We start from the raw sequence: 17450 nt of genomic DNA on the forward strand, positions 1-17450 counted from the left end.
AATAAAAACCAGCAGACCATACCATAGAATACAATAAACCCCATACTGTATATACCATACAGCACATGCAATACTTACGAAAAATAAATACCATGCCATGCAATAGAATACATACAGAAAATGCCATACCATAAAATAAAGCGCAAAATTCACTCAGCTTTCTCTCCCTAGACTCAGGTTTGTGCCTGTGGATGGAGGCTGCCCGTGCTTCACAGACTCCCATGCCCCATGGGCCAAGTGCCCACCCCTCCTCTGCCACTCCTTGGTACACTTCATGCTTCACACTTCTGATCTTCAGAGCACTGCACCAATATTAACTAATCTTCTCTCAAATTTCTTTTACCTTCTTCCACATACGCTTCCTGTGTTGTTGCCTCATGAAGATGTCTTTGGCCTGCTCTTGTCCCTGAATTGTTATTTTTTTACTTTGAATTTGATATGTTATATAATCTGTGGGGTTGATCCCGGGGTTTGATTTATCTTGAAGATCTCAAAATGCAATCCAGCCTTACAATCGATCTATAACAAATGAAGGACTATCTTGACATTGCAATAATAGATAAAACAGACTGTCTGAAAGAGGCTTGTGTGCAGCTTGGGTATTTGAGAGGACTAGACTGAAGAAATTCAGAACTGTCATAACATGACTGCACTAACTTTTCTGGTAATTGTCTGAACCAGTATCAACTAAATTTTGGAAAAAAAAAAGCATGTTGGAGGTTGATCGTAGAATCACAGAATCACAGATGGTAGAGGTTGGAAGGGACCTCTGTGGGTCATCTAGTCCAACCCCCCTGCCCAAGCAGGGTCACCTACTATAGGCTGTAGAGGACCTTGTTCAGGCGGGTCTTGAATATCTCCGAGAAGGAGACTCCACAACCTCCCTGGGCAGCCTGTTCCAGTGCTCTGTCACCCTCAGAGGGAAGAAGTTCTTCCTCATGTTCAGACGGAACTTCCTGTGCTTCAGTTTGTGCCCGTTGCCCCTTGTCCTGTCACTGGGCACTACTGAAAAGAGCTTGGCCCCATCCTACTGACACCCACCCTGCAGATATTGGTAAGTATATATTAGGTGCCCTCGCAGCCTTCTCTCTTCAGGCTGAACAAGCCCAGCTCCCTTAGCCTCTCCTTATAGGAGAGATGTTCCAGTCCCCTCACCATCCTCGTAGCCCTTCGCTGGACTCTCTCCAGTAGCTCTTCATCTTACTTGAACTGGGGAGCCCAGAACTGAACACAGTTCCAGATGGGGCCTCACCAGGGCAGTGTGAAGGGGAAGAAAATCCTCCCTCGACCTTCTGGCCACACTCCTCCTAATGCATCCCAGGATCCCATTAGCTTTCTTGGCAGCCATGGCATACTGCTTGCTCATGGTTAACCTGTCGTTCACCAGGACAACCAGATCCCTCTCCGCACAGCTGCTCTCCAGCAGATCCACTCCAAGCCTGTACTGATGCATGGGGTTGTTCCTCCCCAGGAGCAGGACTCTGCATTTGCCTTTGTTGAACCGCATCAGGTTCCTCTCTGCCCAACTTTCCAGCCTATCCAGGTCACGCTGAATGGCAGCACAGCCTTCTGGTGTATATACCGCACCTCCCAGTTTGGTGTCATCAGCAAATATGCTGAGGGTACATTCAAACTCTTCGTCCAGGTCGTTGATGAAGAAGTGAAACAAGACTGGGCTTAGTACTGACCCCTGAGGGACACCACTAGTTACCGGTCTCCAACTAGACTCAGCGCCGCTGACTACAACCCTCTGAGTTCTGCCATTCAGACAGTTCTCAATCCACTTCACCAACCACTCATCTAGCCCACACTTCCTGAGCTTCCCTAGGAGGATATTATGGGAGACTGTGTCGAAAGCCTTGCTGAAGTCAAGGTAGAAAACATCCACGGCTCTAACTTCATCTAGCCAGCCAGTCATGCCATCGTAGAAAGCTATCAGATTAGTCAGGCATGATTTCCCCTTGGTGAAGCCATGCTGACTACTCCTGATAACCTTCTTTTCCTCCACTTGCTTGATGATGGCCTCCAGGATAAGCTGCTCCATCACCTTTCCCGGGATGGAGGTGAGGCTGACCGGCCTGTAGTTCCCTGGGTCCTGCTTCTTGTCCTTTTAGAAGATTGGAGTGACATTGGCCTTTCTCCAGTCCTCGGGCACCTCTCCTGTCCTCCAGGACCTCTCAAAGATGATGGAGAGTGGCTCAGCAATGACATCTGCCAGCTCCCTCAGCACTTGTGGGTGCATTCCATTGGGGCCCATGGATTTGTGGGTATGCAGATTGTTTAATCGATCCCTCACACAGTCCTCCTCAACCAAGGGAAAGTCGTCCTCTCTGTAGGTTTCTTCTCTTACCTCCAGGGCCTGGGATTCTTGAGGGCCTGCCTTGACACTGAAGACTGAAGCAAAGAAGGCATTCAGTAGCTCTGCCTTCTCTGCATCCTCTGTCACCAGGACACCCACCTCATTCAGCAGCGGCCCCACATTGTCCCTAGCCTTTCTTTTGCTGCTGATGTACTTGAAGAAGCCCTTCTTGTTGTTCTTGACATCCCTTGCCAGCTCCAATTCCAAGTGGGTCTTGGCCTTCCTCGTCACATCCCTGCACGCTCTCACCACGTTTTTGTACTCTTCCCAAGTGGCCTGCCCCTCTTTCCACATTCCACGGACCTTTCTCTTCCACCTGATCTCCACTAGAATCTCCTTGTTCAACCATGCAGGTCTCCTTCCTCCTTTGTTATACTTCTTTCTCAGGGGGATGCACCGCTCCTGAGCGTGGAGGAAGTGACATTTAAACAGCGACCAGCACTCTTGGACCTTCCTGCCTTCGAAAGCCCTGGCCCACGGGATTCTTCCCAGTAGCTCCCTGAAGACGCCAAAGTTAGCCTTTCTGAGGTCCAAGGTTTTGATCCTGCTTATCGCCCTGCTTCCTCCATGCAGGATTCTGAACTCGACCATTCCATGGTCACTGCAGCTGAGTCTACCTCCAACCTTCACAGCCTCCACCAGTCCCTCCTTGTTTGTTAATACAAGGTCCAGCAGAGTGCCTTTCCTTGTGGGTTCCTTCACCACTTGCGTCAGAAAGTTATCGTCGATGCTCTGTAGGAACCTCCTGGATTGTGCCTGCCTAGCTGTATGGTCTTCCCAGCTGATGTCAGGGTGGTTGAAGTCCCCATGAGAACCAGGGCCTGTGATTTTGAGGCTGCTTGTAGCTGCCTGTAGAAAGCCTCATCAATTTCCTTCTCCTGGTCAGGTGGCACTGTAATGTCACCCGTGTGAGACTGTCCCTTAATTCTTACCCACAAGCTCTCAACTCGTTCCTCATTTGCCCCCAGGCCAACCTCAATGCATTCCAGTTGCTCCCTCACATATAGAGCAACTCCACCACCTCTCCTTGTTGGCCTGTCTTTCCTAAAGAGTCTGTAGCCATCCATGACAGCATGCCAGTCATGCGAGTTGTCCGACCACGTTTCTGTGATGGCGACCAAGTCATAGCCGTCCTGCTGTATAATGGCTTCCAGCTCCTCCTGTTTTTGCCCATGCTACGTGCGTTGGTATAGACACACTTGAGCTGGGCAGCAAATCTCACCCCTGACCCTGGCACGCCAAACCTGGGCTCTTCCCTAGTGAGCTGGGTGATGTCCCCCTCCCCCTTTGAACCTCATTTAAAGCCCTCTCAATGAGCCCCGCCAGCTCTGTTTAAAGCCCTCTCAATAATCCCCACAGCCTGTCCGACCTTCTTCTTGAGAGCCATTCCACATCCTTTTCTGTGTGGCCCCGCTCTGTACCTGCTAGAGGGGTGGGTCTAGCGGCCTGGCTGCTGGCGATGGCAGAAGGGAACACAGGTCATAGGGACCCCGCAGTTGGAAAGACCGAGTGTCTCGGGCCAGCTCCTGGTGGGAGCGCTGTGTGCGTGCGCAGTGCACTAGCGAACCTGAAGCTGGCCTAGCTCTCGAGCAAGAGGACAGAGACCTTTTCAGTCCCGTGGGTGGCATGTGGCTGCAGCCTACCTGACTGATCAGCCCCAGCACTCACAGACCTTACAAGAGGACCAGGCCTGCCAACCACCGGCCACATCTCCACCTGCTGGAGTCAGGAAGGACTTGGAGGTGCTTGACCACGCATACCCCGAGCTGCTTCCCACCTAGGCACGTCCCCTCTGCACTACCTGTTTGGGGGCTGTGGTGATTAGGGACAGGGCTCAGCCAAACAAGCAAAGCTGTCTCTGCCAGAGTGCTCTCCTCAGAATGACCCCAGCTCTTCCTTCACATATTGCTGAAGTGTGCCCACCTCTCACACCATTCCCTCTTAACCACCTGCAAAAATCTGCTGCTGGCATCACAGAGTATCCACAGAAGACAAGTGACATTCTCCAAGGCCATCTTCTGCCTGCTCTAAGCAGATATCGGGCACCACCTTCAGGTCAATTTTTGAAAACCAAAGCAGCGTGGAGTGCGGTTTGTTTGGGGACGTCTTCTAGTGCCTATGAAGCCATGCTGCTTGCAATTGCACGTCTGTGGCCACGCATAGCAGGCAGTGCGACTGCCCGCACCAGTGTTGGCCCAGAAGAGCAGTGTAGCTGGTAGACAGCAAGGACACGGAGCCTGTCAGAGGGCGTTGCGGTGGCAGACAGAGGCAGTGTGGAGCGTGCTCCATCTGTGTTTCGCTGTGCTTTGTGCAGGACAGGATGGCAGTGCTTGGCTATGCTTGGTTGATTTGGCTTGCACATCCCTGCTTGCCTGCCGCGGCTGTAAGCAGATTGGCTCTTCAGCCCCCAACCAGGTGCCTACTGCCTGTAGTAGTTCCGTTCTGCGGTGTCAGTTTCTTTGGGAAGGACCTGGTGGCAAGCGGCTGCGCAGAGCGGGGTGGCAGTGAACTTCCCAAAGAGGCTATGGTGCCACACTTGGTTTTCCCGGCTAGCTGTTAGCAGGCAGCACTGGGAGGCAGGCACTGCTGCCTGCCATGAGGTCTGCAGAGCCTCGCCCCGCAAGCAGAGCATTCAGCGGGGGTCTGCTGGGGGTGTCCGAGCCCAGCTTCTGCCTCCCCTCCTGCTCGGAACCCTCCATGTTGCCCGCCCCCCCCTAGAATCCACCGTGCCCAGCACCCGGAACCAGCCACTCTGTGACATCAGCCACGGGGCCAAGGGTTCCCTGGGCAGCGGGACTGCTGCAGGCACTACGTCGGCTGCTGCACTGCTGGCCACCAGCTCTCGCTTCTTGCAGCTGCCACGTGCCGCTGGCAGCCATGAATTTTCTCCCCGTCCTGGTCCTGCTGGCCGTGTGCTGGCCGGCGTACGGCATGTGGGACAACTGTGGGTAAGTGGCCCGAGGCTCTGGGAGGGAGCTGGGGCAGCCCTTGTGGGCTTCACTGGCGGGTGCTCGCTTTTCCCCCTGGCCACACCAAAGCTTCCCAAACGCCATGTGGGAGCCTCAGTTCCTTGCCAGCAGCCAGGCCGCTGGCACAACTCGCCTACGGGGCTCCAGCACGAACAGGGTAGATGGACACGTGCCCCACAGGGTTCCGCGGCCCTGCTGTCCATGCAGCGCCTGGTGGGGGGGAAGGGGGCTGACCTGCAGCCTGAACAGCAGCAAGACACTTAGCAGGACATTCATGAGTTTCTGCTTACAGAGGGACCTGCGGGCACCGGCCCATGGATTCTTACTACGGCATGTCACGCGTCGTGGGTGGCACCGATGCCCAGCTAGGGGCCTGGCCCTGGATCGTCAGCATCCAGAAGCCCATCATAGGAGGCATAGCGCATGTCTGCGGAGGGTCGCTCATCAGCCCACAGTGGGTGCTGACAGCAGCCCACTGCTTCATCACGCCCGGGTAAGGAGGACCAGGGAACAGCCCCACAGCACTAGCACGTGCCCGCTTCACAGCAGCACGTGCTAGCGCCATCCCGCTTCCTTGCAGCACGCCCAGTGCCTGGGCACTGCCAAGCCCAGCTGAGAGACTGCTCGCGAGAGGGCTGGGCTCACGCCATGGCTTCCTAGCAGCCTCCCGCCCGACACTCCTTGTGCCCAAGGCGTGCTAGGGCAGTCGCACCCTCCGTAGCGCTGCCTTCCTCTCTGCCCTGTGCAGCAGAAGGCAGGCAACTGCTGGGCTGCTTGCAGCACGTGGCTGCGCTCCCTCTGACCCCTCTCTCCACCTGCCTTGCAGGCACATCACCATGTGGCACGTGGTGATCGGGGCCAGCCACTTGACTCAGCTGGGCCCTGAGACCCAAGTGCGCACTATTAAGCGGCTACTGGTTCACGAGCACTACTACAACATCACGCAGAGGAACGACATTGCCTTGCTGGAATTGGACCAGCCTGTCCTGTGCGGCTACTACGTGCAGCTTGCCTGTGTGCCCGACGCCTGGCTGAGAGTGTCGCAGCTGAGAAGCTGCTACGTCAGTGGCTGGGGTTCCACGACTGCAAGAGGTGAGTTCCCAAAAGGGAGTGGTGTCCTGAGCGCAGGCTGGGCACACTGGGGAGGCGGGGTGGGCTTCCTGACAGCAGAGGCGAAAGCCAGAGTCGGGCTGCGGGGTGCATGCCGATGGAGAGGTGGGCCTGGCCCATTACCCCAAGCAAGACAGAAGGGAGACAGCAGCGGCACAGTGCCTCTGGAGACGCAAAGCCCAGCCCTAGGGCAGGGCTTCAGCCAGACGCCGGGGAGGCGGGGGGGGGAGGAGAGGAGAAGTGGCAGCGAGCTGCTGGCTGTTAACTCCTTTCTGTGCTGACAGCTGGGGGACCAAGTTATGTCCTGCAGGAGGCCAAGGTCCGCCTCATCGATATCAAGCTCTGCAACAGCAGCCGCTGGTACGGAGGGGCCATCCACAGCCACAACTTGTGTGCTGGCTATCCACAGGGCGGCATCGACACCTGCCAGGTAGGAGCGTGCTACAAGTCCACCCCCAACAGCACAGGCAGCCCTGTGGCAACCGCCCAAACCTGCCCCAGCGCGTGCTTTGCCTGGCAAGTCAGCCTGCCACTGCTGGGTCCCCTCCACTCTTGGGGTTCACCTCCCCTTGCCCAGATGCAGGTCCTTGCCCAGGGCCGCCCTTGTCCCAGAGGCCTGGCTCTCTGCCCACAAAGCCCATCTAGTGCTCTGGGCAGCCCACAGCTCCAGAGCCCAGTCCTGCAACATCCTCCTTCCACACATCCAGGATCACTGTGCAAAGAGGACAGAGAGAGAGCCCTGCCTGACTGGCCCACCACCCCCTGCCAGACAAGCTTCTGTAGGCTCCAGCACCTGAGCAGAGCCTTTGTGTGCAGTCAGGACAACTCTGGCAGCTGCTGCAGGAGAGAAGGAGCCAGCCAGAGTGCTGACCGGGGCCACCCAACACCACCTTAACCCTCTCTCCTCCGCTGCAGGGTGACAGCGGTGGTCCTCTGGTCTGCAAAGATAACACCAACGACTACTTCTGGCTTGTTGGAGTGACCAGCTGGGGGAGAGGCTGTGCCAGACCAAACCAGCCTGGAGTCTACACCTCCACGCAGCACTTCTACGACTGGATCCTGCTACAGATGGGACTGCGCTCAGCAAGAAGAGATAGTCCAACAGCACAGCCATGGAGTCATTTTCTCTCCACCTCAAGCCCCTCTCAGAGGCCAAGGCCAACACCAGCACCAACACAGTCGGGCAGCATTAGCTCCTGTCCATTTCCACGCCAGAAGCTGGTGGAATTCTTTACTCTTCTGAAGGAGCTCCTGCAGTTCCTCAGGGGAAAAAAGGCTTGAGGAGCAGGATCAACAGGAACCAGCGCAGGCTGCACTGGACCATGATCATTTCCTTCTGGGGCAATGCCTGCTGCTCCAAAGGCAGCCTCGGCATCAAAGGCCTGCTCTGTGCTGCCCGCTCTCCTCCCTGTGGAGGATGAAGCATTAAAGGACTGGGGACACGTGAGCAATCCAGCATTTCTCTAGAAGGCCATGAAGCCTTAGCCTAAGGCCGCAGAGCCTTAGCATAAGGCCGCAAGGGCATCCAGAGGACAAACTGCGGTTGGAATGAGGAAGTAAGAATGCAGAGACAAACAACTCCCAGATGCCGAAGAGGAACTTGCCGCCTGCAAGAAGGCCACGAGCACTGCGCGTGAGCTAGTGACGCACACCAATCATAATCGAGTTACTATGTGAGTTAAATTGATTATCACCAATGGGGAATCGCCGCATATGTAGTGGGGAATATAAAAGTGAGCTATCTGAGGCTAATAAACGGCTTGTACGTGATCACATTGATCATCGTGTCGAGTCCGGTTCTTCCTCCGCAACACTTCCCAGTGCACACAAATGCTGAAGCTGACTTAGTTCTTGGAATAAAGTTGCCAGGTTTCACAGTTAACCGTGCCTGAGTCCAATTCACTCTCGTGCGCAAGGCAAGGATTTCCACGCCCGGCAAAATGGGGCTGCAGGCAGTCAAGGAGGGCACAAAGGGCAAGAGTCGCTCAGCAGGGCTGACACCATGCCTGGTCAGACAGGAGCGTGCTCAGAGCCACCATGGCATGAAGAAGACTGGCACATTGAGGCTAGAAAGAGGATGCAAAATAATGATGTGACATGCAGACAACTCTGGGGATGATGATTAGGACCTGGTTGAAGCCTTTGCTAAATGGAAAGATGAAAGAAAGCTGGCAGGAGTTACAGTGCCATGAGGAAGAGCCAGATGTCACCAGAAGTTAAGGGGGAATGGTGTGAGAGGTGGCCAGACTTCAGCAATATCTGAAGGAAGAGCCGGGGTCATTCTGGGGAGAGGACTCTGGCAGGGACAGCTGTAGCCAGGAAACCACTGCAGTAATGCCATGCAAGGCCAAGATGACCTAGGTAACAGCCCCTGAAAGACCCAATCTGTTCCCAGATGTGACAGACCTGGGAGCAAGGGGGACTAGTAGGCGGGGCTAGGTCCCTTGATTGGGAGGAGACAAGGGCAGAGAAAGTGAGGAGCCAAGGAAGTCGAGGGGGATGAATAAGTGTGGAAAATGGAGAGAAGGGGGGCTCAAGAAGCTCGTCCTTGAGCGTAAGCAAAGTGCCGGTTGCTTAGCTTGTTTGGCTGAACCCTGTCCCTACTCCCCACAGCCTGTCCGACCTTCTTCTTGAGAGCCATTCCACATCCTTTTCTGTGTGGCCCCGCTCTGTACCTGCTAGAGGGGTGGGTCTAGAGGCCTGGCTGCTGGCGATGGCAGAAGGGAACACAGGTCATAGGGACCCCGCAGTTGGAAAGACCGAGTGTCTCGGGCCAGCTCCTGGTGGGAGCGCTGTGTGCGTGCGCAGTGCACTAGCGAACCTGAAGCTGGCCTAGCTCTCGAGCAAGAGGACAGAGACCTTTTCAGTCCCCTGGGTGGCATGTGGCTGCAGCCTACCTGACTGATCAGCCCCAGCATTCACAGACCTTACAAGAGGACCAGGCCTGCCAACCACCGGCCACATCTCCACCTGCTGGAGTCAGGAAGGACTTGGAGGTGCTTGACCACGCATACCCCGAGCTGCTTCCCACCTAGGCACGTCCCCTCTGCACTACCTGTTTGGGGGCTGTGGTGATTAGGGACAGGGCTCAGCCAAACAAGCAAAGCTGTCTCTGCCAGAGTGCTCTCCCCAGAATGACCCCAGCTCTTCCTTCACATATTGCTGAAGTGTGCCCACCTCTCACACCATTCCCTCTTAACCACCTGCAAAAATCTGCTGCTGGCATCACAGAGTATCCACACAAGACAAGTGACGTTCTGAAGGCCACCTTCTGCCTGCTCTAAGCAGATATCGGGCACCACCTTCAGGTCAATTTTTGAAAACCAAAGCAGCGTGGAGTGCGGTTTGTTTGGGGACGTCTTCTAGTGCCTATGAAGCCATGCTGCTTCCAATTGCACGTCTGTGGCCACGCATAGCAGGCAGCGCGACTGCCCGCACCAGTGTTGGCCCAGAAGAGCAATGTAGCTGGTAGACCCTGAGTCTCAACCTGCCATCTGGTTCACCTCCGTTTCTGTCTTGTCTCCTGTCTCTCAGTGCTCTTCCCTCTGCCAGGCACTCTTCCCAGTCACTCCATCACCTGCCAGTGCCTTTCGCTGTTCTCGTGTTTCGATGGCAGGTGGTACCTTGAAAGCACTGTCCCAGCCATGGGACCTGCACCTATTTCTCTCCTTTTGCCTCTTTGTGCTCTGGCTGCGTGACACTTTCTTTGACCTCAGAGGCCCTTTGTGCCTGGCTCTCTCCTGCTGCTAAAGCCTGTTCCTGCAAGAGAAGAGGCAATTAGTTGGTGTCTCCTCCCTGCTATCTCACCTGCATCTCCCTGGCCTGGGCAGCTGGTGGGAACTGTCACCATCAGCCCCAGCTGTCCTAGAAGTCCTCTCCTGGCTCTGGGTGTGCTTGGCATCGAACGTGGTTCCTGAAGGAGAAGAGCAAAACTCCAAGTAACTCCTGGGCACCAACCTGCTGGGAGAGCTCATTTGAAGGCAGGTTGGCAGCAAGCCCCAAGGCTGCTCCAGGGGTGCTCCCTGTCCCGAGCTCAGCCACAGGTCCCACACCCGGCTCTCTTGTTACCAAGAGGGATTTGCTTGCATTTTCCTTTTCTTGTAATTCGTGCGTGGGTGCTGGGAAAAGAGGCAGCAGAAGGACGCACTGGCTAAAACCCCTTCTTACTGCCAGCCATAAAGGTGCCTCTCGCCTGGGAGCACGAGAAGGACCCCGTGTTACCACTCTCCATTCCTTACAGGCAGTCTGAAGACTATTCACATATTCATTTTCATACACCCCCAAAGTTTTAGCCTCATGTCCCAGCAGTTTGTTTAGAAAAACGTACAATTTAAAAACGTTTTAGAATATCAAGACACCATCTGAAGTCTCCAGCGATGTCTGAAATGTTTTGAGTTGGCTTTGTCCTGTTTCCTTAGATGCTGAAATATAAGTTATAACAGCACCACGCTCGATCACTTCTCTTTTTTTCACATGTCACACAGTGGAATAGAGATGAGAGATCTCCCAGGGAAGTGACAAAAAAGCGGGCCCAGAGCTGGAAGCCACGTGTAGCTGTGTCAGCATGGCACTGTGCTCAGAGCTAAAATCAGTACAATACATAGGCAACCAAGCAGCTCTTTCTGCAAGGTACAATTCCATGTCATACTGACAGAAGTAGATCGTGAGAGTGCCTTGCAATTCTTAAAATGCACAATATTGCATGGCATAGACATGTCTGTTGTCTTTGCCTGCAGCAGAAGGCTGGAGTGGAAGGAAGACACAGAGGGGACTCCTCACAGAGTCAACATGGAATGAGTAAGAAGAGGGGAAAAAAAGTCCCAGAAGCAAAGGTCAAACACATCACCAAGGCATTAAGCTTATTAGCTTGCGGTGCGGTACAGACTGCTTGTTTTCTTTAATAACACTTGATTTTGATTGTGATAAACCACAATACAAACCAAAACACCATACAGCAGTCAATGCAATAAAAAATACAGTACGTACAATAAACGCAACGCCAGGCCCTGCAATACTTACCATGCAACTCAACACATACGATACGTACAATACAACACATGCATTACAATAATGCCGTAGCATGACATACAACACAATATAGGATACAACACCAGCACCACAACACAACACGCACAGCACATACAATAGAAAATACAACACACGCATCACATACAACACATGCTACAGCATACACTGTGTACTGCATACAGTCAAATGCATACAGTACTAAAGACAATACAAACCAAAATACAATGCCTACAACACAAACACAGGATATAGACAAGGCAATCTACGCCGCACCATACAACACCGTATCATCCAGTACCATACAACACACAGTAGGCACCACACGATAAACAATACGATACCGACACAGCATGCAGTACATACAATGCCTGCATACAGTACAGTGCATACCCTAACCTTCATCAAATAGAATACAATAGATACAGTGCAGAACATAAAATACAATACACCATATACCATACGTGACAGACAATGCAATGCATACTAGACAATACAAATCCCAGTAGTCGAGAAAATACAGTACAAGAAACACCATTCCATATATTCTGTACAAAATAATACATAAAATACCTACAATAAAATCAATGCCTTACTGTACAATACATTAAAGAGAACACGTAAAATACATTATGACACATAAAATCCATAAAATGCAATACAAAATGCAGTGTAACATTATACCATACAATACCATACCATACAATGGATAACATACAGTACAATATAATACAAACTACAATACAAAGAATACAATAAAAACCAGCAGACCATACCATAGAATACAATAAACCCCATACTGTATATACCATACAGCACATGCAATACTTACGAAAAATAAATACCATGCCATGCAATAGAATACATACAGAAAATGCCATACCATAAAATAAAGCGCAAAATTCACTCAGCTTTCTCTCCCTAGACTCAGGTTTGTGCCTGTGGATGGAGGCTGCCCGTGCTTCACAGACTCCCATGCCCCATGGGCCAAGTGCCCACCCCTCCTCTGCCACTCCTTGGTACACTTCATGCTTCACACTTCTGATCTTCAGAGCACTGCACCAATATTAACTAATCTTCTCTCAAATTTCTTTTACCTTCTTCCACATACGCTTCCTGTGTTGTTGCCTCATGAAGATGTCTTTGGCCTGCTCTTGTCCCTGAATTGTTATTTTTTTACTTTGAATTTGATATGTTATATAATCTGTGGGGTTGATCCCGGGGTTTGATTTATCTTGAAGATCTCAAAATGCAATCCAGCCTTACAATCGATCTATAACAAATGAAGGACTATCTTGACATTGCAATAATAGATAAAACAGACTGTCTGAAAGAGGCTTGTGTGCAGCTTGGGTATTTGAGAGGACTAGACTGAAGAAATTCAGAACTGTCATAACATGACTGCACTAACTTTTCTGGTAATTGTCTGAACCAGTATCAACTAAATTTTGGAAAAAAAAAAGCATGTTGGAGGTTGATCGTAGAATCACAGAATCACAGATGGTAGAGGTTGGAAGGGACCTCTGTGGGTCATCTAGTCCAACCCCCCTGCCCAAGCAGGGTCACCTACTATAGGCTGTAGAGGACCTTGTTCAGGCGGGTCTTGAATATCTCCGAGAAGGAGACTCCACAACCTCCCTGGGCAGCCTGTTCCAGTGCTCTGTCACCCTCAGAGGGAAGAAGTTCTTCCTCATGTTCAGACGGAACTTCCTGTGCTTCAGTTTGTGCCCGTTGCCCCTTGTCCTGTCACTGGGCACTACTGAAAAGAGCTTGGCCCCATCCTACTGACACCCACCCTGCAGATATTGGTAAGTATATATTAGGTGCCCTCGCAGCCTTCTCTCTTCAGGCTGAACAAGCCCAGCTCCCTTAGCCTCTCCTTATAGGAGAGATGTTCCAGTCCCCTCACCATCCTCGTAGCCCTTCGCTGGACTCTCTCCAGTAGCTCTTCATCTTACTTGAACTGGGGAGCCCAGAACTGAACACAGTTCCAGATGGGGCCTCACCAGGGCAGTGTGAAGGGGAACAAAATCCTCCCTCGACCTTCTGGCCACACTCCTCCTAATGCATCCCAGGATCCCATTAGCTTTCTTGGCAGCCATGGCATACTGCTTGCTCATGGTTAACCTGTCGTTCACCAGGACAACCAGATCCCTCTCCGCACAGCTGCTCTCCAGCAGATCCACTCCAAGCCTGTACTGATGCATGGGGTTGTTCCTCCCCAGGAGCAGGACTCTGCATTTGCCTTTGTTGAACCGCATCAGGTTCCTCTCTGCCCAACTTTCCAGCCTATCCAGGTCACGCTGAATGGCAGCACAGCCTTCTGGTGTATATACCGCACCTCCCAGTTTGGTGTCATCAGCAAATATGCTGAGGGTACATTCAAACTCTTCGTCCAGGTCGTTGATGAAGAAGTGAAACAAGACTGGGCTTAGTACTGACCCCTGAGGGACACCACTAGTTACCGGTCTCCAACTAGACTCAGCGCCGCTGACTACAACCCTCTGAGTTCTGCCATTCAGACAGTTCTCAATCCACTTCACCAACCACTCATCTAGCCCACACTTCCTGAGCTTCCCTAGGAGGATATTATGGGAGACTGTGTCGAAAGCCTTGCTGAAGTCAAGGTAGAAAACATCCACGGCTCTAACTTCATCTAGCCAGCCAGTCATGCCATCGTAGAAAGCTATCAGATTAGTCAGGCATGATTTCCCCTTGGTGAAGCCATGCTGACTACTCCTGATAACCTTCTTTTCCTCCACTTGCTTGATGATGGCCTCCAGGATAAGCTGCTCCATCACCTTTCCCGGGATGGAGGTGAGGCTGACCGGCCTGTAGTTCCCTGGGTCCTGCTTCTTGTCCTTTTAGAAGATTGGAGTGACATTGGCCTTTCTCCAGTCCTCGGGCACCTCTCCTGTCCTCCAGGACCTCTCAAAGATGATGGAGAGTGGCTCAGCAATGACATCTGCCAGCTCCCTCAGCACTTGTGGGTGCATTCCATTGGGGCCCATGGATTTGTGGGTATGCAGATTGTTTAATCGATCCCTCACACAGTCCTCCTCAACCAAGGGAAAGTCGTCCTCTCTGTAGGTTTCTTCTCTTACCTCCAGGGCCTGGGATTCTTGAGGGCCTGCCTTGACACTGAAGACTGAAGCAAAGAAGGCATTCAGTAGCTCTGCCTTCTCTGCATCCTCTGTCACCAGGACACCCACCTCATTCAGCAGCGGCCCCACATTGTCCCTAGCCTTTCTTTTGCTGCTGATGTACTTGAAGAAGCCCTTCTTGTTGTTCTTGACATCCCTTGCCAGCTCCAATTCCAAGTGGGTCTTGGCCTTCCTCGTCACATCCCTGCACGCTCTCACCACGTTTTTGTACTCTTCCCAAGTGGCCTGCCCCTCTTTCCACATTCCACGGACCTTTCTCTTCCACCTGATCTCCACTAGAATCTCCTTGTTCAACCATGCAGGTCTCCTTCCTCCTTTGTTATACTTCTTTCTCAGGGGGATGCACCGCTCCTGAGCGTGGAGGAAGTGACATTTAAACAGCGACCAGCACTCTTGGACCTTCCTGCCTTCGAAAGCCCTGGCCCACGGGATTCTTCCCAGTAGCTCCCTGAAGACGCCAAAGTTAGCCTTTCTGAGGTCCAAGGTTTTGATCCTGCTTATCGCCCTGCTTCCTCCATGCAGGATTCTGAACTCGACCATTCCATGGTCACTGCAGCTGAGTCTACCTCCAGCCTTCACAGCCTCCACCAGTCCCTCCTTGTTTGTTAATACAAGGTCCAGCAGAGTGCCTTTCCTTGTGGGTTCCTTCACCACTTGCGTCAGAAAGTTATCGTCGATGCTCTGTAGGAACCTCCTGGATTGTGCCTGCCTAGCTGTATGGTCTTCCCAGCTGATGTCAGGGTGGTTGAAGTCCCCATGAGAACCAGGGCCTGTGATTTTGAGGCTGCTTGTAGCTGCCTGTAGAAAGCCTCATCAATTTCCTTCTCCTGGTCAGGTGGCACGGTAATGTCACCCGTGTGAGACTGTCCCTTAATTCTTACCCACAAGCTCTCAACTCGTTCCTCATTTGCCCCCAGGCCAACCTCAATGCATTCCAGTTGCTCCCTCACATATAGAGCAACTCCACCACCTCTCCTTGTTGGCCTGTCTTTCCTAAAGAGTCTGTAGCCATCCATGACAGCATGCCAGTCATGCGAGTTGTCCGACCACGTTTCTGTGATGGCGACCAAGTCATATCCGTCCTGCTGTATAATGGCTTCCAGCTCCTCCTGTTTTTGCCCATGCTACGTGCGTTGGTATAGACACACTTGAGCTGGGCAGCAAATCTCACCCCTGACCCTGGCACGCCAAACCTGGGCTCTTCCCTAGTGAGCTGGGTGATGTCCCCCTCCCCCTTTGAACCTCATTTAAAGCCCTCTCAATGAGCCCCGCCAGCTCTGTTTAAAGCCCTCTCAATAATCCCCACAGCCTGTCCGACCTTCTTCTTGAGAGCCATTCCACATCCTTTTCTGTGTGGCCCCGCTCTGTACCTGCTAGAGGGGTGGGTCTAGCGGCCTGGCTGCTGGCGATGGCAGAAGGGAACACAGGTCATAGGGACCCCGCAGTTGGAAAGACCGAGTGTCTCGGGCCAGTTCCTGGTGGGAGCGCTGTGTGCGTGCGCAGTGCACTAGCGAACCTGAAGCTGGCCTAGCTCTCGAGCAAGAGGACAGAGAACTTTTCAGTCCCGTGGGTGGCATGTGGCTGCAGCCTACCTGACTGATCAGCCCCAGCGTTCACAGACCTTACAAGAGGACCAGGCCTGCCAACCACCGGCCACATCTCCACCTGCTGGAGTCAGGAAGGACTTGGAGGTGCTTGACCACGCATACCCCGAGCTGCTTCCCACCTAGGCACGTCCCCTCTGCACTACCTGTTTGGGGGCTGTGGTGATTAGGGACAGGGCTCAGCCAAACAAGCAAAGCTGTCTCTGCCAGAGTGCTCTCCCCAGAATGACCCCAGCTCTTCCTTCACATATTGCTGAAGTGTGCCCACCTCTCACACCATTCCCTCTTAACCACCTGCAAAAATCTGCTGCTGGCATCACAGAGTATCCACACAAGACAAGTGACGTTCTCCAAGGCCATCTTCTGCCTGCTCTAAGCAGATATCGGGCACCACCTTCAGGTCAATTTTTGAAAACCAAAGCAGCGTGGAGTGCGGTTTGTTTGGGGACGTCTTCTAGTGCCTATGAAGCCATGCTGCTTGCAATTGCACGTCTGTGGCCACGCATAGCAGGCAGTGCGACTGCCCGCACCAGTGTTGGCCCAGAAGAGCAGTGTAGCCGGTAGACAGCAAGGACACGGAGCCTGTCAGAGGGCGTTGCGGTGGCAGACAGAGCCAGTGTGGAGCGTGCTCCATCTGTGTTTCGCTGTGCTTTGTGCAGGACAGGATGGCAGTGCTTGGCTATGCTTGGTTGATTTGGCTTGCACATCCCTGCTTGCCTGCCGCGGCTGTAAGCAGATTGGCTCTTCAGCCCCCAACCAGGTGCCTACTGCCTGTAGTAGTTCCGTTCTGCGGTGTCAGTTTCTTTGGGAAGGACCTGGTGGCAAGCGGCTGCGCAGAGCGGGGTGGCAGTGAACTTCCCAAAGAGGCTATGGTGCCACACTTGGTTTTCCCGGCTAGCTGTTAGCAGGCAGCAGTGGGAGGCAGGCACTGCTGCCTGCCACGAGGTCTGCAGAGCCTCGTCCCGCAAGCAGAGCATTCAGCGGGGGTCTGCTGGGGGTGTCCGAGCCCAGCTTCTGCCTCCCCTCCTGCTCGGAACCCTCCATGTTGCCCGCCCCCCCCTAGAATCCACCGTGCCCAGCACCCGGAACCAGCCACTCTGTGACATCAGCCACGGGGCCAAGGGTTCCCTGGGCAGCGGGACTGCTGCAGGCACTACGTCGGCTGCTGCACTGCTGGCCACCAGCTCTCGCTTCTTGCAGCTGCCACGTGCCGCTGGCA

At 53.2% G+C, this 17450-nt stretch overlaps 1 protein-coding gene and 1 long non-coding RNA gene across 2 annotated transcripts in view; one reads left to right on the plus strand and one right to left on the minus strand.

Moving 5' to 3' along the window:
* Positions 1-17450, minus strand: part of LOC142364806 (uncharacterized) — a 218277-nt gene that overhangs the window by 189668 nt on the left and 11159 nt on the right. The gene's annotated exons all lie outside the window — the stretch shown is intronic.
* On the plus strand, positions 5643-7719 carry LOC142364845 (acrosin-like). The gene is made up of 4 exons (XM_075444964.1): positions 5643-5821; positions 6155-6398; positions 6746-6868; positions 7354-7719. The coding sequence occupies exons 1-4, from the start codon at positions 5643-5645 to the stop codon at positions 7717-7719; spliced, it is 912 nt and encodes a 303-aa protein (XP_075301079.1).

This window comes from Opisthocomus hoazin, chromosome 29 (genome assembly GCF_030867145.1).
Source record: "Opisthocomus hoazin isolate bOpiHoa1 chromosome 29, bOpiHoa1.hap1, whole genome shotgun sequence".
NCBI lineage: Eukaryota > Metazoa > Chordata > Aves > Opisthocomiformes > Opisthocomidae > Opisthocomus > Opisthocomus hoazin.